At 47.6% G+C, this 25,248-nt stretch overlaps 1 protein-coding gene across 1 annotated transcript in view; it reads right to left on the bottom strand.

Moving 5' to 3' along the window:
• Positions 1–25,248, bottom strand: part of EDA (ectodysplasin A) — a 62,840-nt gene that overhangs the window by 8,418 nt on the left and 29,174 nt on the right. The window contains exons 3-4 of the mRNA XM_041485324.1: positions 17,237–17,342; positions 878–907 (exon numbers count right to left, since the gene is read on the bottom strand). Of these exons, the coding sequence (XP_041341258.1) occupies positions 878–907; positions 17,237–17,342 (136 nt within the window). The remainder of the gene's footprint in view (positions 1–877; positions 908–17,236; positions 17,343–25,248) is intronic.

Raw genomic sequence — 25,248 nt, forward strand, 5'->3', positions numbered from 1 at the left:
ACAGCTGTATGCAATCCAGCTCCACAAGATCCCCCTGCCCCTCTGGAATTGCTCCGGAGGCTGCAGCCATCAGTTGTTATTTGTTGGGCTGATTGGATGTATGTTGAGCTTTGTTAGGACAAACTTCTCCAACATAAAATTTTACGCTGCTTCTCGGAGTAAATACAAATAAAATTGCTAAGTGTGGCCTGTTCCCACCTCTCAGCTGTGGCTCTGGAGTTTGCATCCAAAGATTAAAGCCATTTGATGTGCTGCTGCAGTAGTGCAGACATGGAAAACGCGACTGCTCGGATTCCTGGACTCACTTAAACTCTAGGAAGTAAATGTGGGACCCTACGTGTGGGACCATTAGTGTTCCCAGCAGTCCTACAGAAACAAGGATGGCATCAGGAACCCCCCAAACAGGGCTGTCTGAATAACCCAAATCCCAACAAACCACTGCAAACTGCCTGAGGAACATCACGAAATCCACAAAACCTTGAGGGCTGAGCAACACCCAGAAGGGGCTCACAAAATGATAATTTGTAGGTTAAAACAAGGAAAAGTGGAATGCAAAGTGTGTTCATGCTGAGTTTGGTGGGTCTGAAGGAGAATCCAAGCTGCAAGTTGGAAGGATTGGGATGAAAGCCAAGGCTGGCAAACAGCAACAGCTCCTGGTATGTGGTACTGACTCAACTTTTCAACTGGAGAATCTTCAGGATTACTTCTGTACAACACAATTAACTTCTTTCAGTGTTTAAGGAAGTTTTAAGGGGTGCTTGCGGGTGTTATTCCAGTCTTTCCTGGAGAGGGAAGCTGCCATTGGTTTCTCCTTCCTGTTGGCTGAAGAGAATTCACAAAGCACAGAAAGGCAAATTCAGTTAAAACTCAAACTTACCCTTTTTCTTGTTTTTCACTGAACTTGGACCTACAAAGGGGGGAAAAAGAAAGAAAATTAGTGAAATTCAGGGATTATTTAATCAGAGAAAATCCCTATTGCCATTTTATTTTCCAAGTGGACAATGGATGTATTTGTGGCCCATGCAGCAGCACAGGAATGGTCTCAGCTGAGACCAGTAACCCAAATTTCAGAGGACCACAGAGTGGTTGGGGTTTGAAGGGACCTTTAAAGATCATCTGGTCCAATCCCCTGCTGACTCCTTGTGAGCCAAGTTGTTTAAAAATAAGAATAAAACACTAAAAAAACACAAAAGCAAAGAATTATTCTGAACTGGCTGTTTGAAACAATGGGAACCCAAACCTCCCGAGCATGGAGAGAAAATATTTACAGTGAAGCTGAGAAATGACAGGACTTTGTGAGCAGAAGCTGAAGTGTGAAACATGTTCCTCTGCTTCCCCAAGAATTCATCATGTATGGGAATTAACTGCAAAAATCCCCAAATACTCCCTTGCTATTCATCAGGGAAATCCCTCTAAAACCTGGGATTTAGCACAGCAATGACTGAAATCACCTTTAACTGAGATAAAATTATAAGCAATTGAAAGTAATGAGGTTGCTTTGAGTCTGAGGGGGTGGGGAAAGGTAAATTCCCAACAGAAAAGCCATTTCCCCATGGATAGGTAGAGGAAGGAGAGGAAAAGCACCGAAGAAATTACCCATCAACCTTACTGATACCTTTCCAACAGAAATATTGATTTTCCCACATTGTGCTGTTGGGTCACGGGACAATGATGCTATAATCTACAAAAGGCATTATCTATAAAAGACATTATCTATAAATGGGAGCTAATATAATTTATATAATTTAAGGGAGAAATTCCTCCCTGCGAGGGTCTGGCACAGGCTGCTCAGAGAAGCTGTGGCTGCCCCAAACCCTGAAGTGTCCAAGGCCAGGGTGAACAGGGCTTGGAGCAACCTGGAATAGTAGAAGGTGTCCCTGCCCATGGGGATGAATGAGCTTTAAGGTCCTTCCATCTAAATGATAATTTCTGCTAATTCCCTATTTTTAATAATATTTTTATACTATTTTTTTATAAAATCCACAGGTTGGACAACACATGGATTCCTAACGACGCCATCCCAGTATACCACTAGGAAGCCACACCAAATTGCAAAACCCTTCAGGCTGGACAACCAGGCTCCTGATTCTGCACTTCTGAGCCCCACCAGTCCTCATTGTAGCCATCAGCCACTGAACAACATTAGAAGAGGAAAAAAAAATCCCATTTAAAGATCCCAGCCCATCCCAACCCAGCGAGACGCGAGCGGCTGTGCCTCGGCAGCCCTCGGAGTCACGAGAGTTTATTTCATGTTCCATAGATCCCACCATTAGCACCAGAACCAGAGTGAAAGTACAAATAGCTGTGGCCAGCCAGACACATTTGGGCTGGCTGGATCCAATTAGCTTCAAAGATGACTGGGAGGAATGAGAACCACATGGGATGTCAATGTTCGCAGTCTATATTACAACACACGCATCTGTTCCAGGCACGACAGAGAGAGATGTTATGGATCTGCAAGTGGAGCTTTCGACAGACACAAAAGTATTCCTGACACGAGGGGGGGAAAAAAACCCAGGATTATTAAGCTTGGGAGCTTCTGAGTCTCTCTGGGGTTTGCATCTGTTCGCCTCCCGAGAGCAGGGGGGGATTGTTTAATTGGAGCGCAGAGCTGAAGCTTCTGATACAGCAAAATTTCCCTTAGTTCGGCTCAAAATGGGATGTTCGTGAGCTACTGCTCCATTTAGGCTAAAATGGTAATAAATTACTGAGTCTAAGCTAAGTGCCATCTAAATTTCAGATGAATATTCCTCTCAGGTGGTGAGGCATTGAGGCATAAGGCTTGAAAACTTGGCTTGATGGACGTCCCAACATTGATGAGCAGAGGAGAAAAATGGCAATTAGAAAATCCTTTCTGCCAGGGTTTTCAGAGGTCACAACCCAATATTTAAACATTAAACTTGTTAAAATATTTTAAAATACTTTTCAAAATATTTAAGCTTGTTAAATGCAGTGGTTGAACACACAAATAATATCAATATAATATAATGGATACTCCATCCCCTGTAAGTATCCAAGGCCAGGTTGGATGGGGCTTGGAGCTACCTGGGACAGGGGAAGGTGTCCCTGCCCATGGCAGGGCAATGAGGTCAGTGTTAAGGTCCTTCCCACTCAAACCAGTCTGGGATTCCATGATATATCTGACCCACTGGCTACCTCTCAATTAATGGTTAAATACCTACAGGTTATACAAACCATTTATTTACTGTACCTTCATGCAGGCCTTGATTCCAAGGATGGCCTAAGAGAAAACTCTCTTAGGTTTTTTTTGGGTGATTTTTTCCACTCCAAGATGTGGAACATAGGTGTATCCACTCTGTTCCTTCACTGTCCACGAGTATGAAAAACCAAATTACAGGCTATCTTCTATTGCTCCAGAGTCTACAGACCTGCCACCTTCAAGGAGAAGGAAACTCGATTGACTTGAAGAACTTCTGACTGATCACCATCTCCCACATCTGATTTCAGGGACTTTGCCATGCTGCAGTTGAGGATTTATTCCAGTCCTGATGGGACCTGAGAGAACCCAACCTCTCAGCTGTTCCCTGGCACGTCTTTTCCCTTCTTTATAGTGTGCAACTTTATGAGTGCACCTTTCTGCTCCTCATGAATCCCTTTCCATATCCATCAGGAATGTCCCAGAGATCCAGGTGGTCCCAGCTGCCAGGACTGGATGTGACAGCCACCCAACCCAAGTTATTCTTCCTCACTTCTGTCCTTCTTCCCACTAACCCCACTTCTCCCTTTCCACATGCTGCCTGTTCTCCTTTGAGGACAAACCAGGTCCAGACCTCGGGAAGTCCATCCCCTTCTACTTTTCCTATCTTTCAACTGGAATTAAATATATGTTTAAACTCTGATCCCTCCTTGAAGGAGTTGTCAGCTCTGTTCACCCCCTTGTTTAGGGGGAGGGAAGTTGGCCAGAACTGTTAATACAGAAATGGACTGGGAGAGCAGGACAGGCTGGATGGCTTTGAAGGATAATAAGCATGGAATGAGATTCAGTCATACAAAATATACAGTCCTATAAAAAAAAAAAAAAAAATATATATATATATATATATATGGGAAATAATAAAGTGTTCTGGTGGATGCTGGAGGACACCTGCACGTGCTCAGCTGCTGCTGCTCAGCCAGGCAAGGTAGAAACACAATCCTAAAATGGGAATAACTCTGGAAAACATGGGGAAAATCCTGCTGCCACTTAGTGAAGGGTTGAGGAAATCCTGGGAACAGTGAAGTCAATCCTGATCATCTGATATGGAAAGGTGAATTGAAATGAGAGGAATTCCACAGAAAGGCTCCTGGAAAGGGCAAGAAGTGGGCAAGTGAGCTTGCTTTGAGGGCCACCAGCACTGGGAAAGGGGTAAAGCACCACTGGGAAAAGAAGGAGAAGATCTGGAGGGCTTCAAGATCAGTGCTGGCACATCCAAACTGCTACCCAAGACCATGGAGCTGGGAATTAGAAGACTTCCAAGGAGAAGCACAGGTCTTGTGGGGATTTTCTGGCTCAGAGTGAGCCCTCCTGTGTCAGAGGTCATGGCTGCAGTCTCTCTAAAGCCTGCCATTCCCTCTGGAGTGTTACTTTTGGTAATATTTTTGCCTAACCACCAAAGCCATTGCTACTGAAGCTGCTGCTGGAAACATTGCAGCTACCTGATCTGCTCCTACCACAGACACTCCCTTTCCCTGGATCTCCGGTAGGAAAAGCCCCTGACTCTGCTGCAGTAACTCAGACCAGCTGAATTCCTCATCACAGAACAGGATTCCCCCAGGAAAGATGGGAGCAGGACTGCTGCATGCTGGACACCCTGGCTGTGAGCAGCACTCCAGAGCTGGACCCCTCCAAAAGCTGATTTTTCACAACTGCCGGGAAAATATAACAGGAGGACATGAGAAAAGGAGGGAATGGCAAGCCTGCAGGAGGGGTAAACCTAGAGGGAAAGGCACAAGCAGGAAAGAAGTCTCTACATGATGACAAAAGACCTCAACCCAGACAGAGCCACCACAAGTGGAAGGCTCCAAACCATTCCAAGGCTCTCTAAACAATTCCAAGCCCCTTCTAGCAGAAGCACTTTGGGTTCAGGTGCAAACATCTCGCTTGAAGCTGAGGGAAACCCTTGCAAGAGATGAGTTTTTGTTGTGCAAACCCTCAGCTGTGGCCCAGCCAGCAGCAGAAGACATCTCCCCACGCTTCAGGGAGCAGGTTCCAGCCCCAGCTCCTGCAGCCATACCATCTGCTGGATCAATTCCAAGGCCTTCAGAAAAATCCCAGATGGTGATGCAACTCAAGGATATTACATGTGACATGTTTGCTCTCAGCAAGATTAATAGAGTTGACTTTGCCCCCCCTCCAATCTCTCTTTCTGCACGCTACACACTGCTATGATTTACTCTAAATACAGAAATATCCCAAACTTCTTTAGGACATCTGCTGATATAAATAGGATATTAAAAAGCCCCTGCATTCCCTTATTAGCTGTGTGTGTGGATTAACAAGAAATAGTTTAAATTCCTGCCAAACAGTTCCAACTGGTTTTATGGATGGGAACAGATCTTTGTAATTATGCTGATTTTATATCAAACCTATAAAAGGTTGACCATTATAGGAATCAGCCAAACAAAGGATACACCTAAAGAGGTGCTGAATGTGCTGGAATTCCCCATTGCCAAGAGCAGAAAAAAGCCATGGAATGCCACAACTATGTTTTAGCAGCATCATTTGATTCAGGACACGACACCAAGTGATGTCTTTAAGGTGTTCATGCAGTTTGGGAAAGGTACCTGGCAGCAGCCACCAGTTTTGGGTATCCATCCATCCATCCATCCATCCATCCATCCATCCATCCATCCATCCATCCGAAACTGTGCCAACCTGTTTTCAGCATTCATTGGGAATTATCAATCCTTCTCCTATTTCCTAGCACTGAGTTACTATGGAACATCCTCAATCTTCTTCCCTAAGGGTGACACTGGCTGGGGACATGTAAGAACAGGTAGTTCAACTGAAGCACCTCTGTTTCCATCTCTTCTCCACCCTGGGAGATGAGAGGATGGAGGTACTGAGGAATTATCCTCATCCCAGGTTACAGATTAGAGATAAAATTACAGTGATTAATGACATGTCAGTGTCATTCAGAAACACCACATCACTTCTCACTCTTCCATAAAATAAACATTAATCATTAAGTCATAGAATCATGGAATGGTTTGGGCTGGAAGGACCTTAAAGCCCATCCAGTCCCACCCCCTGCCTTGGGCAGGGACACCTCCCACTAGCCCAGGTTGCTCCAAGCCCTGTCCCACCTGGCCTTGGACACTTCCCAGGATGGGGCAGCCACAGCTTCACTGAAATAAATTGCAGCCCCTCACCAACCACACGGAAAAGAATTCCCTCCACATGTCCAAAAATTGCCCCTCTTTCAGTTTGCAGCCATTTCTCATTGTCCTGTCACTACCATTCCTGATGATGAGTCCCCCTCTGGCCTCCTTGTAGATCCTTTCAAACACTGGAAGTGGTGGGGTCCCCACCCCTGGAGGTGTCCAAGGAGGGCCTGGATGTGGCACTCAGTGCCCTGGGTTGGTGACAAGGTGGGGATCAGTCACAGCTGGGATTGGATGATCTTGGAGGGCTTTTCCAGCCTCAAGAACGCTGGGTTAAGTCCTAACCATCAACCAACCCGTCTATCCCTATCTGACCAACAGCAAAGGTGGGAAGAGCAGCTTGGGTGTTCCCTGAGATTCCAGGTGATGATGAACCTCCTGCCATCCTGGATGTCACTTTTCCCAATTAACAAGAAACCTCCAGAACTCAGAGCTGCCTTTCCAGCACTGGTGCAGTGACATTCACTTTATTCTCATGGGCAGAAGAAATGTAAAGCTTTTCAAATATTTTTAAATGTGGGGTTATTAATGCCAGATTCCAGTGGATTGGGGAAAACTCTCAACACATGCCTAATCTAGAACATGTGGTTTCGGGGGAGGTTTGGAACCAATATGTTTTCAACATTTTCAGGAAATTTGGTCTATCCAGATGAAAGTTTCTTGGACCCTACTGAACTATCAGTCAGTGATACAAACACTGAAACAAGAGGAATATTTTCCCTGAAAAAGAAAGTGCTTCTTTACCAACTCCAGAGAAAGCAATGGGTCTGCTGAAGAGTTTTGGGATTATTGCTGCAGAATATTTAAAGAATACGATAAATGATAAATCTAGGAAAACATCCCAGAAGTAAATCACATCCTGTGCTACTCCAGAATTCTGGCATATCTTCCCAGGGTGGCTTTTTGATGAGGAAGGGAGATCCTCTCCTGAGAGTGGAGGAAAAGTGCTGCCCACACTTAGAGAAACCCAAGCCAGGGGTGTGAACTAGAACTAACTTCAACAAATCTGAATACAGAGAATATGTTTGGTAAGGGAATGGGGAGGGAATTCATGACACAAAGTAGGGGAAGGATGAAACAGCACTGTGGGATGTGTGAGTCCCTAGGACAGAGCCCAGGGCATCCCAGCTTTCCTCAGCCACCACTTTTCCTTCTCTCCCTGCTTTTGTTTCAACCTTGTTTTAAAACTCCTTAAAATTCATGTGTGAACACAGCCACCCTTAATGGTCTTTGCCTGGTTCACTTTAAATTGAGACGCTCCACAACAGCACCCCACACGCCAGCATTCCCTCCCTGTCCTTCATCCAGCGGGGTCTCAGTCCCATGCCATTCCCAGAGTCACCAGAGGGCCATCCCAGCCTGCTCCACCTGACAGCACAAGCCCTGAATTTCAGGAGTCTTTGCTTTGTGTTGCCCTGTCCCACTGTGGAGTGGGAGGCTGCTGAGTCCCCAGAAACAGCTTGGGGGCAGTGACACTTGTGACCCCCCCAGCTCTGTGCTGGACTGCCCTAGCCCAAAGCCAGTCTCCACCAGCCTGGGAGATCAAGGACAGTTTGCAGCTCATTTTGGACTCTTCTGAGGCACTCCCTTGGCTCCATCCAATTTTTGAGGCAATTCTTCATCTCTTTGATGGACTTCTCATGTGCCTCCAGGGGAAGTGTCCTGCACTGAGGTCACTCCTGGGGCTGCCTGGCCACAGGGTGTGAGAAGAGCTCGTGCCCCAGCACCAAGGGCTGGGGATCATCTCTCATGTGGTGGCTTAGGGATGAGAGTGGCCTTTGCTGCCTCCCTGCTCCTCTCCTCACATTCCACCAAAGGACAAACCTCCATCCATGTGTCATCCAGATGAGCAGATGCTGCTCCAGGAGCTCCATGGATCATTAGCCTGCTCCCTCCCCATTCCTCTGATCCCAAACACCAGCCCCCAGCTCAAGCTCATCGGGCTGAAAACAAATGGAGGGAAGTCACAGCTCACCCCTGGAATCCCTGGAGAGACACGAGATGCCAGAGAGCCACAATCTCTCTTCTCAAACAGCTTCAGACCACGTAAGATCTCATCAGGAACAGGGGTTTTTTTTGCTGCTGAAAGTTTTTTTTTTTTTTCTCCTGCCAGTACTCAAGAGATTTTTGCTTGGCTTGACAAAACCCAGGACTCCTTGGGGAATCATTTGGTGAAGCTCCTAAGGGCAGTTCAACTCAAATTTACAGATAATGCCAATAGTGGCAGTAGGTTGTGATGTAGTTTACCCTGGTCTTTAATCACATTCAAGGGAAAAAAGTCTGATTACTGCAGATGATCAGAACCAAAGTGTGAACAGGAGACAGACCTAAGGGACAACGACTCATCAACCTGATTTTTGCTCCAGGTAAAGGTCAAAAGGAAAGGACAAAAGGAGCAGGATGATTCAGTTGTGCTCAGGCATTCCACAGGTTTTTCCACCTTCAGAAGGAAGGTGGGACTCAAAGGGCACCAGGTGCTGTCTGAAGGGAGGTGCTGGAGCAGGTAGAGCCCCACCAGCCCTGTGTCCTTCCTAAGGGCTTTTTGGCATGCAGAAAAATACAGGTGCAGAATTGTAGGAGACCCAGGATGGAACAGCACTTGTCCTTTAGAGGTCTGTCACCTCTGCTGATGTCACCTCTGTCACAGTGCTGGTCCCATTTAGGAGGAGAGGCTGGATCCAGTCACCTCTTGGGGTTCTCTCCACCCTACAACCTCAACTCTGCTCTCCAAGAGCCAGAGCTCAGCTGAAAATCCCTCCTCACTTCCTTGAGCAAGGCAGAGGTGTCCCTGCTCACTGCAATGGGAATTTCCAAGGCTTTACGGGACACAAGGAACAACCAAGGTGATTTACCTCCTCCACCCTATCCAGATCCACTGTGGGATCAGTGGCAAGGCACCAGGACAAGCTGCTGGTACCAGAAGGCTCTAAAAAAACAGCTCCAGCCTCTGAGTAGGTGCAAGAACACCACAGCACAAATGTGGTCACGAGCAAAGACAAAATCCTGCTCCCAATTAACTCCAGAGCCACTGTTGCTGGCAAAATCCTCTTGCACTGCCTGCTCAGAAACACAAAAAGCCAATCAAACAGAAATCTCCGCCCTCCTCAGCTCTGCTCCCACATCACCAGTCCCAGCCAAGTTCCTGGGGTTCACACCAGAACCTGTGGCCATCATATTTCATTTTCCACCCTCTGGCTGGCTCTGGGAGGAGGATGTGATGTGCCTTTTGTTTCCCTTCAGGCATTTCAGCTGGATTCCAAGCGCAGAGCTGACAAAGAACATTCCCAGTTCTAATTCGAGGATCCCAAGGCTTTTTTTGGCTGCTGGCTGGAGTCACCAGGGTGATTTTCTATCCACCACTGCACCCTCTTGCTTCCTTTATCAATCCCACATATTTAAATCCAACAATCTGAAGCGTAGCGTTACAGCTGTGTTTTTATTTTGTTTGTTTTATTCGGTTGTTGCCTAACACAAAACACTCTGACATTTTCAGTCACATCCCACTAAGATAAACAACGAACATATGTCATGAATTCCAGCAGAAATGATTCCCAAGTGGGGCAGCAGCAAGGTTTGAAGTGGGAGTACGAGAGGCTCTCCCGAATTGTTCGCTGCATGTTTGAAATGAGCTCTTCCCGTGGTTATCCATATGGAATCGAGGGCAGGTGGGAGGAAACCTCTCTGACAGTCTCATCCCTGCAGAACTTGATGTGTTTTTCCTCCTCCCATCCATAATCCTGCCTAATTGGGATGGAAAACCTCCATGGCATTGAGCAGCTGCCTGAGAATTGATGGATTAATTACACGGAAAAACGCAGGATCTATATCCAAGGATCTGCCCCTATGCATCCACACGTACTTGCAGCTGGATGAATCTAAAAACCAGGGAAAAGGAGGGAAAAAAAGGGGAAGAAGGGGGAAAAAGAAGGAAACCCAAGAGAGACCGCATTGCTCTTGTGAGGATTGGATGAATTTGATAAGAGGGAAAAAGAAGGGGAAAAAATGGGGAAAAAGGAAACCCAGGAGGGACTCTACCACTCTCGGGAAGCTCAAGTGAAGTCCCTGCAGCAGCTGGGACACAGGGAATGCTGTCTGGCTCAGCCAACCCTTGCATTTATCCATTGAAAGCAATTAAGGCACTTCCCCAAATCCTGCTGGAATTAGTGGGATCAGATATGACTCCAACAATGTCTCCATACATCACGGCCAACAAAGCCCTCATGAAAACATTCAACCCCAGCCCCATTCACAGCTTTTTCCCCAAGGAATTCCTCACTGGGGCTCTGCAGCTCTGGGCTGGTGCAGCTGCTCCGTGACAGCCGAGAGGGTTCCAGTGAGTGCCCAGAGAGGGCACAGTGAGGACAATCACAACTGCCACCACCAGAGCAGCAGCTCCAGGTCTGCCTGTTCACAGAGTCCCAGAACAGCTGGAAGGAACCTCTGGAGATCATCCAGTCCTAGGCAGGGTCACTCTTTGGAGTAGGTGACACAGAAACATGACCATGTGGGTTTGGGATGTCTCCAGAGAGGGAGACTCCACACCCTCCCTGGGAAGCTGTTCCAGGGCTCTGCCCCCTCCATGGAAAGAAGTTCTTCCTCGTGTTGAGGTGGGACTCCTTGTGTTGTAGTTTATGGGCATTGCCCCTTGTCCTGGAGCCTGGCACTATCCTCTGACACCCTTTGGAGATATTTGTATGGATTATGAGATCCCCAGACAGAAAAACAAGCTTATTCATCCCAAAATCTGCAGGAGGAGGATCCTTCTGGTGGTAAGGGCAGGACCTGACTGGGGGGCTCAGGTGGATCTGATCCACTTCCACAGCAACTCCTCCACTTGGAGTGACCAGACAGGCCTGAAACACGTGCTGAGCCTGCAGAGCCTCCCTGGCTGAGGGTTTATCCACTGAAATCAAAGCTGAGCTGCAAATCCGCCAGCAGGGAGACAATGGAGCCTCTCATGCTGCGAGAAGGGAGCAGCAGCTTCCAGAGGAGTCCGGCATTTCCAGCACTCGGTGCAGCTCAGCTGCACTCACGGCTCAGCTGCAGCCACATTCCTGCCCCTCTGGAACATCTGTTCTCCTCTCATTAGTGCTGGCCCTGTTTTGTAACACAAGGAGCTCTGTGAGATTCCTGAAGCTCAGTGTGTGACCCGGGGCGTTCCGAAAAGCCCCGGCTCTCAGGAGTGGAATTCAGACGGAATCACCAGTCACTTCCAATAACGCCGCTCGCTGCTCAAAGTGCAGCTGGAAAAGGAGCTGAGCTCTGGTCAAGTTTAAGCACAGCCCCTGGGAGCTCAGAATCCACCCACAAGTGCAGTCAAGGCAAGTGTCTGAAAGTGCCACCGAGGTGACAGTGATCAGAGAATTCCTTTTCATCCTCAGAAACTCCAGATCTCCCAGTGGCCTCATCCCAACCAGGGAAGGACAAACACCCACAGAGCAGCTCCAGGGATGGACCAGATCAGCAGCACCTCATCACAGCTTTGTACTTCCAAATAATGAAGCAGAGCTCCTTCTGGAACAATCCAGACCCCAAGTGGAAGGGCTGCTGAGGAAGCCAGGGGGCAAAGGGAGGTTGTGGATGGGTTGGGACACACCAACCATTATTCCACTGTGATCCCTGTGAGCCAGGGTAATTCCTCACCCTGGACACCACACAACTGGGCTTGGGCCTCTCCCAGCTTTTCCTATTAAACATCCAACTGGGACAGCAGCGTAGCAGAGCTCAGGGAGGAATTCTAGATTTCAGCACAATCACGGAATCATAAACTGGTTTTGGTTGGAAGGGACCTTAAAGCTCTTCCCATTCCACCCCCTGCCACGGGCAGGGACAGCTTCCACTATCTCAGGTTGTTCCAAGCTCTGTCCATCCTGGCCTTGGACACTTCCAGGAGCATCCACAGCTTCTCTGCACAACCTGTGCCAGGGCTGGAACAGAGCTGGAACCAGCACCTAGACACCACTCTGGGTTTTTAGGGACAAGAGCAAAACAGATCCCTGTTATCATATGCCTGGGAATAACACAGAGATAGGGATATGTAAATAAGCTGCAGCCTTAATTTTATCACAGTAATAACAAATACTGACAGCAACATCCCAGGAATCGGATGAGTTTATCCCCAATGATTAAAACACCACATTATTCCCAATTCCTCCCATTTAGGGGGAAATCCCAGAGAGATTCTGGGGGAAATCAGTAAGAACAAGCATTTTGTGGCAAGCCTTTCCTTCTGGGACAGTCTCCTGTGCTCCAGGATCCAGGAAATGTCCAGTATTTACTGCGTGCTCATCACCATGGTTTCGGAGCACAATAAGGCTCTATCGCCCTGCATCCATCTGTGTTTCTGGGAATGCCGGGGCTTTGGGAATTGCACGGGGCCAACACAAAGGCACCCATTGTTCTAGAGGCAGAGGGACGAACCTGCCCTTTCCACAGGAGAGGAAGCCAGCAGGAAAAGTTGCTATTGTGAGCTGGATATTTAAAAAAATGCAGAAAAAAAAGTCTGATTGCATCGTCAGTGCTGCCGGGTCGGGAAAGGGGGATGGCTGGGACAGGGCACCTGCGGGAATGGGGACTGCCCAGGGGGAGCCAGGCACCCCAGACAGGCTGGCACCAGCCACCTGCTAAACCATTCCAAAAACACCCAAAATCCATCCTAAATAAACCCTAAAAGCCAGACTGGCATCAGCTACCTGCTAAACCATGCCAAAAACATCCAAAATCCATCCTAAACACACCCTAAAAGCCAGGCTGGCATCAGCTACCTCCTAAATCATCCAGAAATCATCCTAAACTCATCCTAAAAAACAGACTCTGGCATCAGCTACCTACTAAACCACCCAGAAACCATTCTAAATCCATCCTAAAAGCCAGGCTGGCATCAGCTACTTACTAAACCATCCAGAAAACATCCAAATTCTACCCTAAACCTACCCTAAAATCACTCTAAAAGCCAGGCTCTGGCATCAGCTACCTGCTAAACCATCCAGAAAACATCCAAAATCCACCCTAAAACCACTGTAAGACCATTCTAAACCTCTTCAAAACCTACTCTAAAACCATCTGAAAACCACAGTGAAATCACCCTGAAACCACCAAGCAAATCCTAAGAGGGTGAAACTGGACCCATGCAGCTGGAGCATCACTTCCAAAGCTCCAGGTAGGAGCAGGGATGGGGAAGAGCTTTAAATCCCGCAGAATTTAATTTTCCTTTCCACCCAAAGCCATTTGCAGTGCTGGAGTTCTCCTCCAGGACTTTCCTCGGCAGGAAGAACTGCCAAAGTAGTAGGAACCAAATTGTTGTCAGCTTAAAGCCAGCCATCTGCTCAGCCTCTTCCCAGCTGCCATGCTCCCAGTCAAAGCCTGGAGAACAATCCCTGATGTTTCTCACCAAGCTCAGTATGAAAAAAATCTAGGAAGGAAAAAAAAAAACAACCCAACAAACCAACAACCCCAGACCCAAAATGCAAAAAAAACCCAGAAACCAGGAAAGGAGCCCGGCAGGGATCTAACTGGGAACAGAGATGAAAGTAGGAGAAAAAGAAACTATTTTATTTGTTTAAAACAATGTTTTTGAAAGAGTCCTATTGACATCTGCTTTGTAAATGCTCTGTCATTATTTATAACCTCCAGAGCATGGAATTGTCTCTGGAGTTACAACCATGCTACTCCCAGATTTTGGCTTTGTTAGCAAAGAGCCAGCAGCATTTTTACTGGCACTCTGGGAATAGAGATCTAACATTTCATACCCAGTTTATTTAAAAGTGGACTAATTTAACATCCTTGATGGTTCCTTTTAGCACAACTGTTGCTAATTAGCAGCTCCAGAATGATTTGTTCATCTGGGAGCAGCAGCAGTTCCACGGCAGCATAAATACACCAGGGCAAAAAGAAAGGAGGGGGAAAGGAGAAAATAGGGAAGAGGCATTGGAGAGGGGCAGGTTTTGGAGAATTAAAGGAAATGAAACAACAGGTGGAGATGGGAACACTGAGGAGAAAAGAGGCAGAAAAAACAGAGTGCAAAGGGATAATCCTGGGCCTTGAAAAGCTGGAAAAATTGGTGGCAGATTTTAAAGTTGTGCAAAAGTTGAGTCTGGTGGCGTGGACTGCAAAGTGGATTCAAGACAATGATCCCAGGACTGGGACAGGCACCAGCCCCCAGTGATCCCATGGGATGCCCCAGGGCTGAAGGGATGCAGGGACAAGGAGAGGGACCTTGGCCAGGACACGACCTCAGCTGCTTTAAGTGGCCCCAGGGCACCGTGGGGGCAGGGCCGCAACCCAAAATTAAGCAAACCCAACCATAAAACATGTCAGGGGTCAGAACGCTGAAACCAGAGTACTCCAAGAAGGAGACCCTGAAATTTCAGAGTCCTGTTGGAGAGTGACAGGATCCAGCTGATGGCTTTGCACACAATTTCCCTTGGATTTTTTAACAAAGAGGCAGCAAAGCAGCTTTGCTGCTCCCATCCCTGCGGCTCCGTGCTCTGGGCACAGCCAGGACCATCACCCTCCCCTGGCTGCACAGAACCAGCTCTGCCCGGTCCCAAAATCACCTCTTTCACAGCAAAAGGCTTGAAAGCAAATCCTCCAAAAAGAAAAAGCTTTTGGGAAAGGAACAATGTTCTCCCTTATGTTTAGAAATCATCAAAGCCAGCCTGTTGCTGGTACCAGGATGAGCAGGACTGGAAGAGCTAGGAAGGGTCGGAGCAGCCTCCCTCCAGCCCCAGCCTCCATGCTCAGATCACTTTGGTCTTTCCCTGCATGTGTAAAAGCACTTGAAAGTTCATAAAATTAATTCCAGACAAATATTAGAGAGGCATCAAGTGGAAAGCACATCTCCTTCCTTCTGGGAATTTATAGTTCAGCCACTTTTATCTTCGGGAGGCTCTTTGGAGATCAAAGATTTGATCAACTTTCCCTTTGCGAAACTCACGAAGAAAATGGTGTTATCGGGACCACGACATGATTTTATTTATTACTTTAATGATTCATTGCCCTGCTCTGACAGCAAGATTCCTTCACAAAGGTCTAAAACAAACAGCCTGAGTTCTCCAAGGCCGTGGCTCTGTTTGTTTCTCGATTTTATGGTTGTTACAAGGTCAAGCCCTGCCCTGACACCTCCCACTTGTTAAGTGCAGCTCTAAAAGCACCGCAGACAAACCTGGGACAACCACTCGCCAAAGCCAGAGGGACACAACCTGTCACTCTGGCAGTTTTTCCCATCTCCACCACCTGTAGGGTCAAAATCCCTAATTTTCAAAAAGACACAGGTAAGAATCAGGATCAGTGAGGCTGCAAAAGGCCTCTGAGACCACAGAGTCCAACCTGTGACCGATCCCAGCCCAGAGCACTGAGTGCCACATCTGGGTATTCTTTGGACACCTCCAGGGATGGGCACTCCAAACCTCCCTGGGCAGCCCCTTCCAAGGCCTGAGCACCCTTTCCATGGAGAAATTCCTCCTGATGTCCAACATGACCCTCCCCTGGCACAGCCTGAGTCCATTCCCTCTTGTCCTGTTCCTGTTCCCTGGGAGCAGAGCCTGACACCCCCCAGCTGCTCCCTCCTGTCAGGAGTTGTGCAGAGCCAGAAGGTCCCCCCTGAGCCTCCTTTTCTCCAGGCTGAGCCCCTTTCCAACTCCCTCAGCTGCTCCTGGGGCTCCAGACCCTTCCCAGCTCCATTCCCCTCCCAGGACTGGATAAGGGTGCATTTCTGGAGTGATTCAACTCTGAGCATCCAGGGAACATCAGGGAAGTCAGGGAAAGGAATGCCAGTCATGAAAGAACAACACTGGGCACAAGGGTAATGGGCAAAAACCTTGTTAGACACCAACATTCAGCCTCCCTATCTCTCCTCAGCAGCTCTCTGCACATCTGGCAAGGCAGAGGCAGCCTGAAGGATGAAGTTAATCCCTCCCAACATCTGCCAGCAGCCTTCCATCAACTCTGCTCGCCTCCAGTGGGAACTTGCTACTACACAAGCAACTGGTAAAGACACTGGGATAGATTTCAAGGAGACTGGGAAAAGGACTGTGATGCTGCCTGAGCCATCTGAGCACCAGAGCGACACCAGCTCCAAAACTGAGAGCCCACACTGGGATGGAATCACTCAGGGAGTCTGTACCAAATGCATCAGACTTGTCAGCATTCCGGGCAAGAGGAATCCAGGGAGTTTCACCAAGTTCTTTCTTGGAGCTGAGCCACAGGGAAATGCTTCTCGACTGTGAAACTGCAAATGTTTCAGGGGAGATGGGAAATTCACGGAGCTGGACTGGAAAACTAATGGTGATAATGGAGTAAGGACTCGGGCACAGAACCTTTCCAGAATCCAGTCCTTTCTCTGCTCCCATAAAAGGGTATCTGTTCTTTCCTGTAATAGGGAAGCATGAGAGCTCTTCCAGGAGTTCACACTCCTGTCCTTGTGTCATGACAATCATGGAAAGGCAGGACTGGAAATCAAATTCCTCACAAAGAAATCAGGAACCTTTCTGCTCTTCTAATCCAAGCTTTGTACAACTTTGCCTTCCCCTTCACATGGGCTTTGGCCCCACCTGAGACTCCACAGCAACTCAAAACCCCCTTAAAGCAGTCACCAGTGTGGGATGCAGATGTTCCCAGCTGTTGGATTGTGAAAAGCTCCTTGATGATTACAAGCAAAATTGGGTGTGCCAAACAACAAATAAGGGTGAACAATTACAAATTAAAGCCTTAAATGAGCACAGTTCTAGGAGTCAAGGATGGAATTCCTAAGCAGCATTAATTCACACAAGTCCTACAGCTGCAGAAATCAGAACTCCTGGAATTCCTCATCTGGGTGGGAACCAAAACCAGGGAGACACTGAGCAGGACTCACCGTCGGGCCCTTCGCTGCCTTTACTCCTTTTATTCCGACGGACGCGTCTCCCTTCTTCTCCAACATGCAGCTTCTCCTCAGGGTGGAAGAAGTTCAGCAAGGCCAGCTGTAAGGAGAGGGACAAGTTTAAGCATCTTTGCACAGACAGTTCAGCCAAGCTGAGAGATTGGAGCCTAAATGCCAAATCCTTTCCAGCAGGGATGAGCGGGAGAGCCAAGGAGGATGCGAGATGCCTGCTCATGGATCTCAGCTCACCCCAAGTCCCCTTGGAAGTGGTTTAGGACTTGGGAAAACTCCACCTGAGAGGTTTCAGCATGGAGAATCCTTCTCCCAGAGATGGGGGACTGCAGGCCAGGGCTGCAGGGAAACCTATGACTTGAAATAATCAAACAACTCAAAGGTTGATGCGATAATTCCTAATTTTTCTCTGCAAAACTTGAGCAATCCTGGGTCTCCTTCTCCAGCATTACTCACTGCCAGTAAGTTTTGCCTCTCTCAACCTCTTCTCTGCAAGCCTCATTAGCTACTGAGATTCAAAGGTCTTCAGGGACCTTTAAATCCAACCCAATATACCACATAAATTAACACTTTAAACCTACAGCAACATTTGTAACACGAGATTTGCCAGGAGGCAAAAGTTTTATGTAGAGACCTCTTATTCAGGAAAAAATTACTGCTGCCTTAAAAACTTTTTAACAGATCAATATCCCGACCCAGAAATTGGAATTTGGAGTTAGAAACCAGAATCCCAGCTACCCCCGCGTGCGGCAGCTCATCACCAGCGGCATTTTCTTCTTATTTCCACTTCATAAAAAAGGAAAGTCAAAGATCAGTTAGGGACCAAACACCTTCTGTGTGTTACTGCATCCAACAGCCAGGGCTGCTCCGACTAGGATGGGGTTTTCTTGCTCAAGAAACCTGATCTGCTTATTTCAGCTGTAAATACACAGCAAAACAAAAACACAGCCCAAGACAAGAACCAGGAGGCTTCAAAAAGCAGCCCCAAAGGTTATCGAACCCATCATTGTTCTGAGAACAAAACCTGGGGCATCAAAAGCATCTTTGAAAGAGCAGAGAAGAACAAACACCTCCCCTGAATTGCTGGGCTCGTTAAGCTCCAGCCCATAAAAGTCCCTATCAAGAGCAATAATCGCAAAAGGCCCTTGGCTTTTCACAAGCCCCAGGGCTCTCACCTCCCCTCTCCCTCGCATTCCCAAGGTATTTCCCAAGCACAGCTCCCCTCCCAGCCTCAGCATCCCAGTCCTTCAGATTTTACATCTGCATTTGGCTTTACTCCAAGCAGTCTCACCAATCGAAATGTTTGGAAACCCTTATTTTCCAAAGAAGAACCCCCAAAGCTTTTCTCAGATTCCCAATCTGCTGCTATTTCCTGATGTCCCTGTCCAGGCAAGTCTGCAAAATTCCTGGGCGTTTGTCACTGAAATGATGTCGTGACTGAAAAGACCCTGAAACGCCGTGGGATGATCTGGGATCAGCTTCCCAAATTCTCGTTACTGGGCTTTTAAACATCCCTAAAAGGCAATGATGAGTAAAGCTCACCTGCCTGAGGAAGGCCACTTACAGGGCTGGATGGACAACTGAAGGCTCTCGTTTACAACAAGGAATAAAGGGCGAGAACAATTCCCAAAGCACCACGTTCCCAAAGCTCCCTCATCCCACTGCACTGCCCCAGGTGTGGAACACTGGAGCAGGATGCTCCTGCAGGCACCACCAGCACCTTTCCTGACACCATAGCACAGCCAGGGAAGAGAAAAAGTGATTTTCTCTTTAAACCCCTTATTTAACTCATGTTGAGACACTGCAGAACTAATTGCAGGAACAAATTGCATTATAATTTGTATTAAAGCGTCAATGAAATCCTCAATGTGGCTTTGGAATGCTGTTATTGCCTGGATCATTACTGGAGTTTTACAGCACAGGGTAATAGAGGCTGCAATAGAAATAGAGGCTGTTCCTCCAGGCTGAACAACCCCAACTCCACTGCCCTGCTCCAGGTTTTAACCTGATGTCACTTGCCACTGACCACTCAGAAAAACACTAAATTTTGGCTAAAAGTAATCTGTCCAATAAACTCTGTATTTCTAGTCAGAAAGAAAAATGACAGCGAGGGTGAGTGACTGCATCACAGCTTTACTTAGAAAACAAACCCATAAAAGCAGCCTGTGACTCTAACTGTGCACACAGCAGCTGCTGCTTTGGGACACCTCCCATGACACCGTGTTTTCCAGGAGCAGTGACACACGAGCAGAGAGAGGGGCCCATGCCCAGGGTGCACCTTTCACAGTGCTGTGAATTATCCAACAACAGCACTGACCCTCCAGTGACTGGCACGGAGGGCTCAGGGGTCCTGCTTGGGATGGAGGGAATGCTCAGATCCCTGGGAAGGTCAGGGGCAGGGAAAGGGTGACCAAGCCTCTTGCAGCCACCCAAGCTCCCAAAGGCCAAGTGCCTTTCTGGGGACTCAAGGGCCCTGTTGTTCCAGGGCTGCAGCTGCCCGAGGTCAGGGATGCTCGGCCATGAAGAGCCCGTCTGTGTCCGGCTGGGAATTGCGGTGCTTTTTCCATTCACCACCCCTGAGACAGCAGTGATATATTGGGAAGAAATTCCTCCCTGTCAGGCCCTGGCACAGGGTGCCCAGAGAAGCTGTGGTGCCCCTGGATCTCTGGAAGTGTTCAAGGCCAGGTTGGACACTGGGGCTTCCACTGTCCATTGGGATAGTGGAAGGTGTCCCTGCCCGTGACAGGGGGTGGAATAAAATCATCTTTAAGGCTCCTTCCTTCCTCTGCATCAACCCTGGGCTCATGAGGTACACCAGCTGTGCCACTTTCTGGGGAATTCCAAAAGGAATTCTTACCTAGTCCATGATTTCACTCAAACTCCTCATCCTCAAAGTCACAGAGAGCTGATTCTCTCACCTTGTGCACTTTTAGAGCCTGAGAATTTTTCAGGAGTCAAGCACACACAGCTTCTTTTTTGGGAGCAGGTATTTTCCCTGCACAGTCTAAACAATCCCCATTTCCCTCCTTCTCCAAGCTAAAGCCCTCAAATCACCCTTAATTTTAGAAACACTGTGGGTTTAATCAAGAGAATCACTATAGGATGCAAAAAGGTCAAATAGCCAACACAGGAAAATATCCCAGGGGAAGGCATTCCTCAAAATAACCTGGGAAACAATAGCACAGGCACCGCTCGCCGGAGGGAATCGGATCTGCCTCGGTTTCTCTGGGCAAAATAAAGCAAAACAAAGGCACACAGAGCTGGTTTTCCCTGCAGAACCTGCCTGGGAACGTTGGACAAAGCTGCTGGAGGATGGATGTCAAGGGAGCACAGTGGGAACTGCCAAAATAACAGGGCCTCTCAAACTCATCTGTAGGATGGACATTCCACACTCCACGCAAGTAAAGGATAAAGAAAGGTATTATAATTTTTCATAAAATAAAATATTATTTGTCTTGTCACTCCAGGCCCTTGTCAAAAGTCTCTTGAAGAGCCACTGGACACCAAGGGAATGTATTTCCAATGGTCAAACAGCTTCAAAGGAAGAAAAGTGGAAAAATATAACTCGCTCTATGCAATTATGCACAAAGGGTGGATTTTTCCTTAGGCTAAGTTGGTAGGAAGAACAAGTGTATTCTTCCTGTAGAAGGGAAGAACACCCAAGCCTTCAGGTGTACAAGGCCTTTTGGGTGAAAAGTGAAAAAAAACCTGAAGATTTTCTGCCTCTAACAGCTCCCAATTCCTCCTGACAAAGCAAGTCCAGCAAAAGATCTCATCCAGATATCACAGCTCAATCTCTTAAAGCACCTCAGAAAAAAAACATGAACTCACCCTCTTGCACAGGATTGTTAAAGTCAAATTCCCTCTTCCTTTGCAGTTTGGGAGATCAGCAGTGTGAGGAGCCTAAGAAGCAGCCCAGGCTCTGCAGCAGCATTCTCTGCAAGCAATATTGTTGTTTTTCTGGTGCTCTAAAGTTCAGCCTGTGGTTCAGAGGAGCAGCTACTTGAATATCAACCCCATTGTCCTCCAGAGCTTCGCCTCTGGTCACGCGTGGTGCAAAATAAAGTGATCAAGTAGATAATTTATATTCCACCAGCTAGGAAAGAATCTCGAGGAGTAGCTTTGCTTTATTGAAAAGAAACCCCATCCCACATATTTTAAGAATTGTTTTTGTCGTCATTTCTTGCTCCTCATAAAAATGCAAGGAGCAAACGAGGGAACAATTCCCATTTCAACGCGACAGAACTTCGACACCGTGTCTTGTCTGCAGGACAAGCCACAGCCCTGCCTGCAAAACTTGTGGAATGTGATCAATACCATGAGGGGAGGAGCAGAGATGGAGAGAGCAGAGGTGGTACAACCTCCACACCTTCCTCCCCAAACCCGGTACTCCCAGCTGGCTGTGGGAATCCTTGCCATGGCTCTGCAGCAGGTTCCACACCATAACAAACCCCTTCCCTCAGCTTTTTCTGTGTGAAGCTCCAGTTTGGTCCTCACCTTCAAGATGCCCAGAACTCTTCTGGTCCCTGTTGCTTCATCTCTGTCCTCCTTCCCTCCCAATGCCAGCCACATTCCTGCTCTATCCAGCTGTTCATCCCAAAGCCCAAGATCCCAGAGGCACAATCCTTCACCCTGGAGTTGATACAAAATTCCAACTCTTCCTCATTCCAATCTGCACTCAAGGATCTTAACTGGTTTTCAGACACAACTTCAAAAGCAATTTCCACCCAAAGCTGCTCTATAATCCCAAAACACCAGCGATGCAGGGAACGGGTTGGGCTCGATGATCTTGGAGGTCTCTTCCAACCTTGTGATTCTGAGATTTTGTGATTTTTGAGCTCTGGCCCAGGCAGGAGCTGTAACAGCAGAGCCACCTCCCTCCCAACACTTGTGAGGAGCTTCACAAAAATGACAGCCAAGGAGTCAAGGGAGTATTTGACCACTAGAACACAGAAATAACCTTGGAGATGGACCATGGAATGCCATGGCCTGGGGCACAGCACCTGCCAGCAGGCAGGAGCTCCAATCCCAGCACATCTACACCCTGAACATGCCACCAGCACTTTTGGGAACAGGATTTGAGATGCTGCCAACATGCTGAGCACTGGGTCAAAATCCTCTCCTAAGGACTGTGTAATTCCAGTTTGGACAAGGCCAGGGAATGACACTCTGGGTCTTCCAAGCACTCCAGTAACAGATACCAACTGGAAACCAATGGAAGAGGAGGGAGCAGGTTTTCCCAGGATTTACTGGTATTTTACATTAATTACCCAGGAAAGCCATGGTGTTTTGAAGGACAGAACCCTAAATCCAACTGCCAGTTCTCAACCCAAGCCAAAGCGATGGACAGGGAATTAACTGCCATCAGAACAATCAAAACACCTTATAAAATTCCCTTCAGATCCAAACCCTTCCCAAAATTTTCCCTCTCCCTTCCCCCTTTCCATGTCGAATTGGGCTTTAAGCAGACCTATGACAGCAGCAATCACATCCTACAACTCCAAGTCCAAGCAGGAATTCCCTCCTTTCCTCTAATCCAAACCTTCCTCAGCTCAAACTCAGTTTAGTTCAGCATGCAACATCCCAAATTCTCACATTTTCACCACTGACCCAACTGAACACACCACTTGATTTTTACTTTCAATCAGCTCAGGGAACCTGCAACAAATGCAGGCAAACCTGGTGGATAAGGACGTGGCAGAGGGGCAGGCAGGTGGATTTGCTCCTCATGGGAGGAATGAAGTGCAACTTTGGAAAAGGAACGTTCCAGCATTCCTTCAGACAGAGAGAATAACCTATGGAACCCTCAGAAACACTTTCTGTCCTAAACATCCACAGAAAATTGGTTTCAGCACAAAATGGAACAAGGTCCACAGTCGGAATCCCTGGATTCCACACACCCCACAACTTTCCCTGACTCAATCACCAAAATCACTGAATCTGACCCCAAACCAGCACCACCTCAAGCCTGGAAGACCACAATTTGTTAAACGAGGCTGTTTGTCCACACACTTGTCTGAGACACCTTTCCCTGGAGCTGCCTTGTGCTGGAGGGGAGCTGGTGGCTGCCACAAGGACTTTGATGGGGGCACAATGCCACGGAGGTGGACACGGCTCCAGCTGAGCGACGGCTGAGGCTTCCCCTTCCTTACACCTGCTGGCACTGAAGGGAAAGCTCAAACACAACCCAGATGTGAGCAGAACAAGGTCAAAGCTGAGTTTAACACTGCACATGAAGACACCTGCAGTGAATTTTTTACTGGTAGCAGGAATAAGAGATTCCTGCTGCAGGCTCCGGGTCCGGCACAGCAGAGCCGCGGGAAGTTCCTCGCTGGGAACAGGCTGGTTAAATGCTGAGAGGGATCAATGTCAGCAAGGTAAGGAACTTAAATCAGTTCCTTTTGCCTCCCAAGGAAATCAAATTTAGCTGTGAAGCAGTGCCAGGCAGGGATCTGCTGTCTATTAGAAGGAATTCTCAGTTTTTCACATTTTAATTAGCTTTTGTAGCCCTTTTCAGGCCAATTTTCAGCCAGCTGGGCTACGCCCCCCTCCAGATGGAGGTCATGGGTTCTTCTCCTGCATTCCAGCAGCAATTCCTTCCTTATTTGAGCAGTTATATTCCCAAAATATTCATGCTTCTCATAAAACACAGCACACATTTGATTTGGGGAAACCCAACCCTTAGCAATCCCATATCAGCCATAGCTCCTCTTCCTTTCTCCAGATGCACCATTGCTCTTGCTCCTCACGACCTGAAGCTTCTCCAGCACATCCAGAACATGAGGGCAACAGCACAATCCTCCTCAAGCCAGAATCCCTCTTAAAAATATTCCCCAGATCAGGAGCTGCTCCAGCAAAGAGCTTCAGGGCCCTGCTGCTTCCCTTGCAGCATCTGTTCCCTGCAAAATGAAAAACTGGGCTCTCTCCAGCCTGAAATCACCCTTGGGGCTCCTCCTTAGGAGAAAAAATCCTTTTTCCAGGAGTTGAAAACACTTTTAGGAATACCTGGAAGGTCCTGCTAGTCATGGCAGGAACAATGACCTCAGCTGCTTCCAAAACCAACATAACATGGACCATAACACACACAGGGACCATTCCCAGAGGATGCTCTGGATCACCTCCACTGAAGGTGCTCGTTTGCCACCCAACTCCTTCAACTCCCACCAATTCCAGATGTTTGAAGAGACAGGAACACTGAAATCCCAACATCTGGGAAGAGCAGCTGAATCAATGAACAGCCTCCTTTTTGAACCCATCTCCAAAGCAGACAAACACTCCAGGTGGCCACGCCACCTCTTCCTGCAGGAGGTGACCAACCAGATCCTGCTCTGGAGTTTTCCATTGGGAACGTGGCTGCAGGATCCAAATTTATGGCATTTTTCAGTTCTCTGGTATTTGGCCTTTTATCTCCATTCTATATAACCCCATTGCCTGGAGTGTGACCAGCTGCAGCAAAGAACTGGTTTGGATTCACTCATGGAGATATATCCATATGGGAGAAAGTTACAGGAGAACATCTGCCAGACACTGGAACTGATGAACTTCATTCTGTCCTTGCTCTCAGACAACCCCCCCTATTGGGTTTTGGGGGGGGAAATCTTCAAAAATCTTTGTAATTTTAAAATATTTCTGCTGTTCAGATAATTGAGCTGTTTAAGGAAGTGTCCAAGGCCAGGTTGGATGGGGAGCATCCTGGTCTAGTGGAAGGTGTCCCTGCCCCTGGAAAAGGGGTGGAATGAGATGAGCTTTGAGGTTTCTTCCAGGCCAAACCATCCTGGGATTTCATAATACTATGATAAAGTTTTAAAAACATTTTTCCTTGCTCCATAACAAACCCAAGACTTCCTGTCCGAGTGCATTTTTTCCCTTTTTAGCACAAGGGCTTTAAAATCCTCTTTTCTCAATCTGAATGTTAAATTTGGCCTTCGGTGAGGATTAATTTTTATGACGTTTTATTGGAAGAAGACAAACGGAAGGGAAAGAAACAGGAGGAA

The sequence above is a fragment of the Pyrgilauda ruficollis genome, unplaced genomic scaffold (assembly GCF_017590135.1).
Source record: "Pyrgilauda ruficollis isolate IOZ18807 unplaced genomic scaffold, ASM1759013v1 scaffold7, whole genome shotgun sequence".
Lineage (NCBI taxonomy): Eukaryota > Metazoa > Chordata > Aves > Passeriformes > Passeridae > Pyrgilauda > Pyrgilauda ruficollis.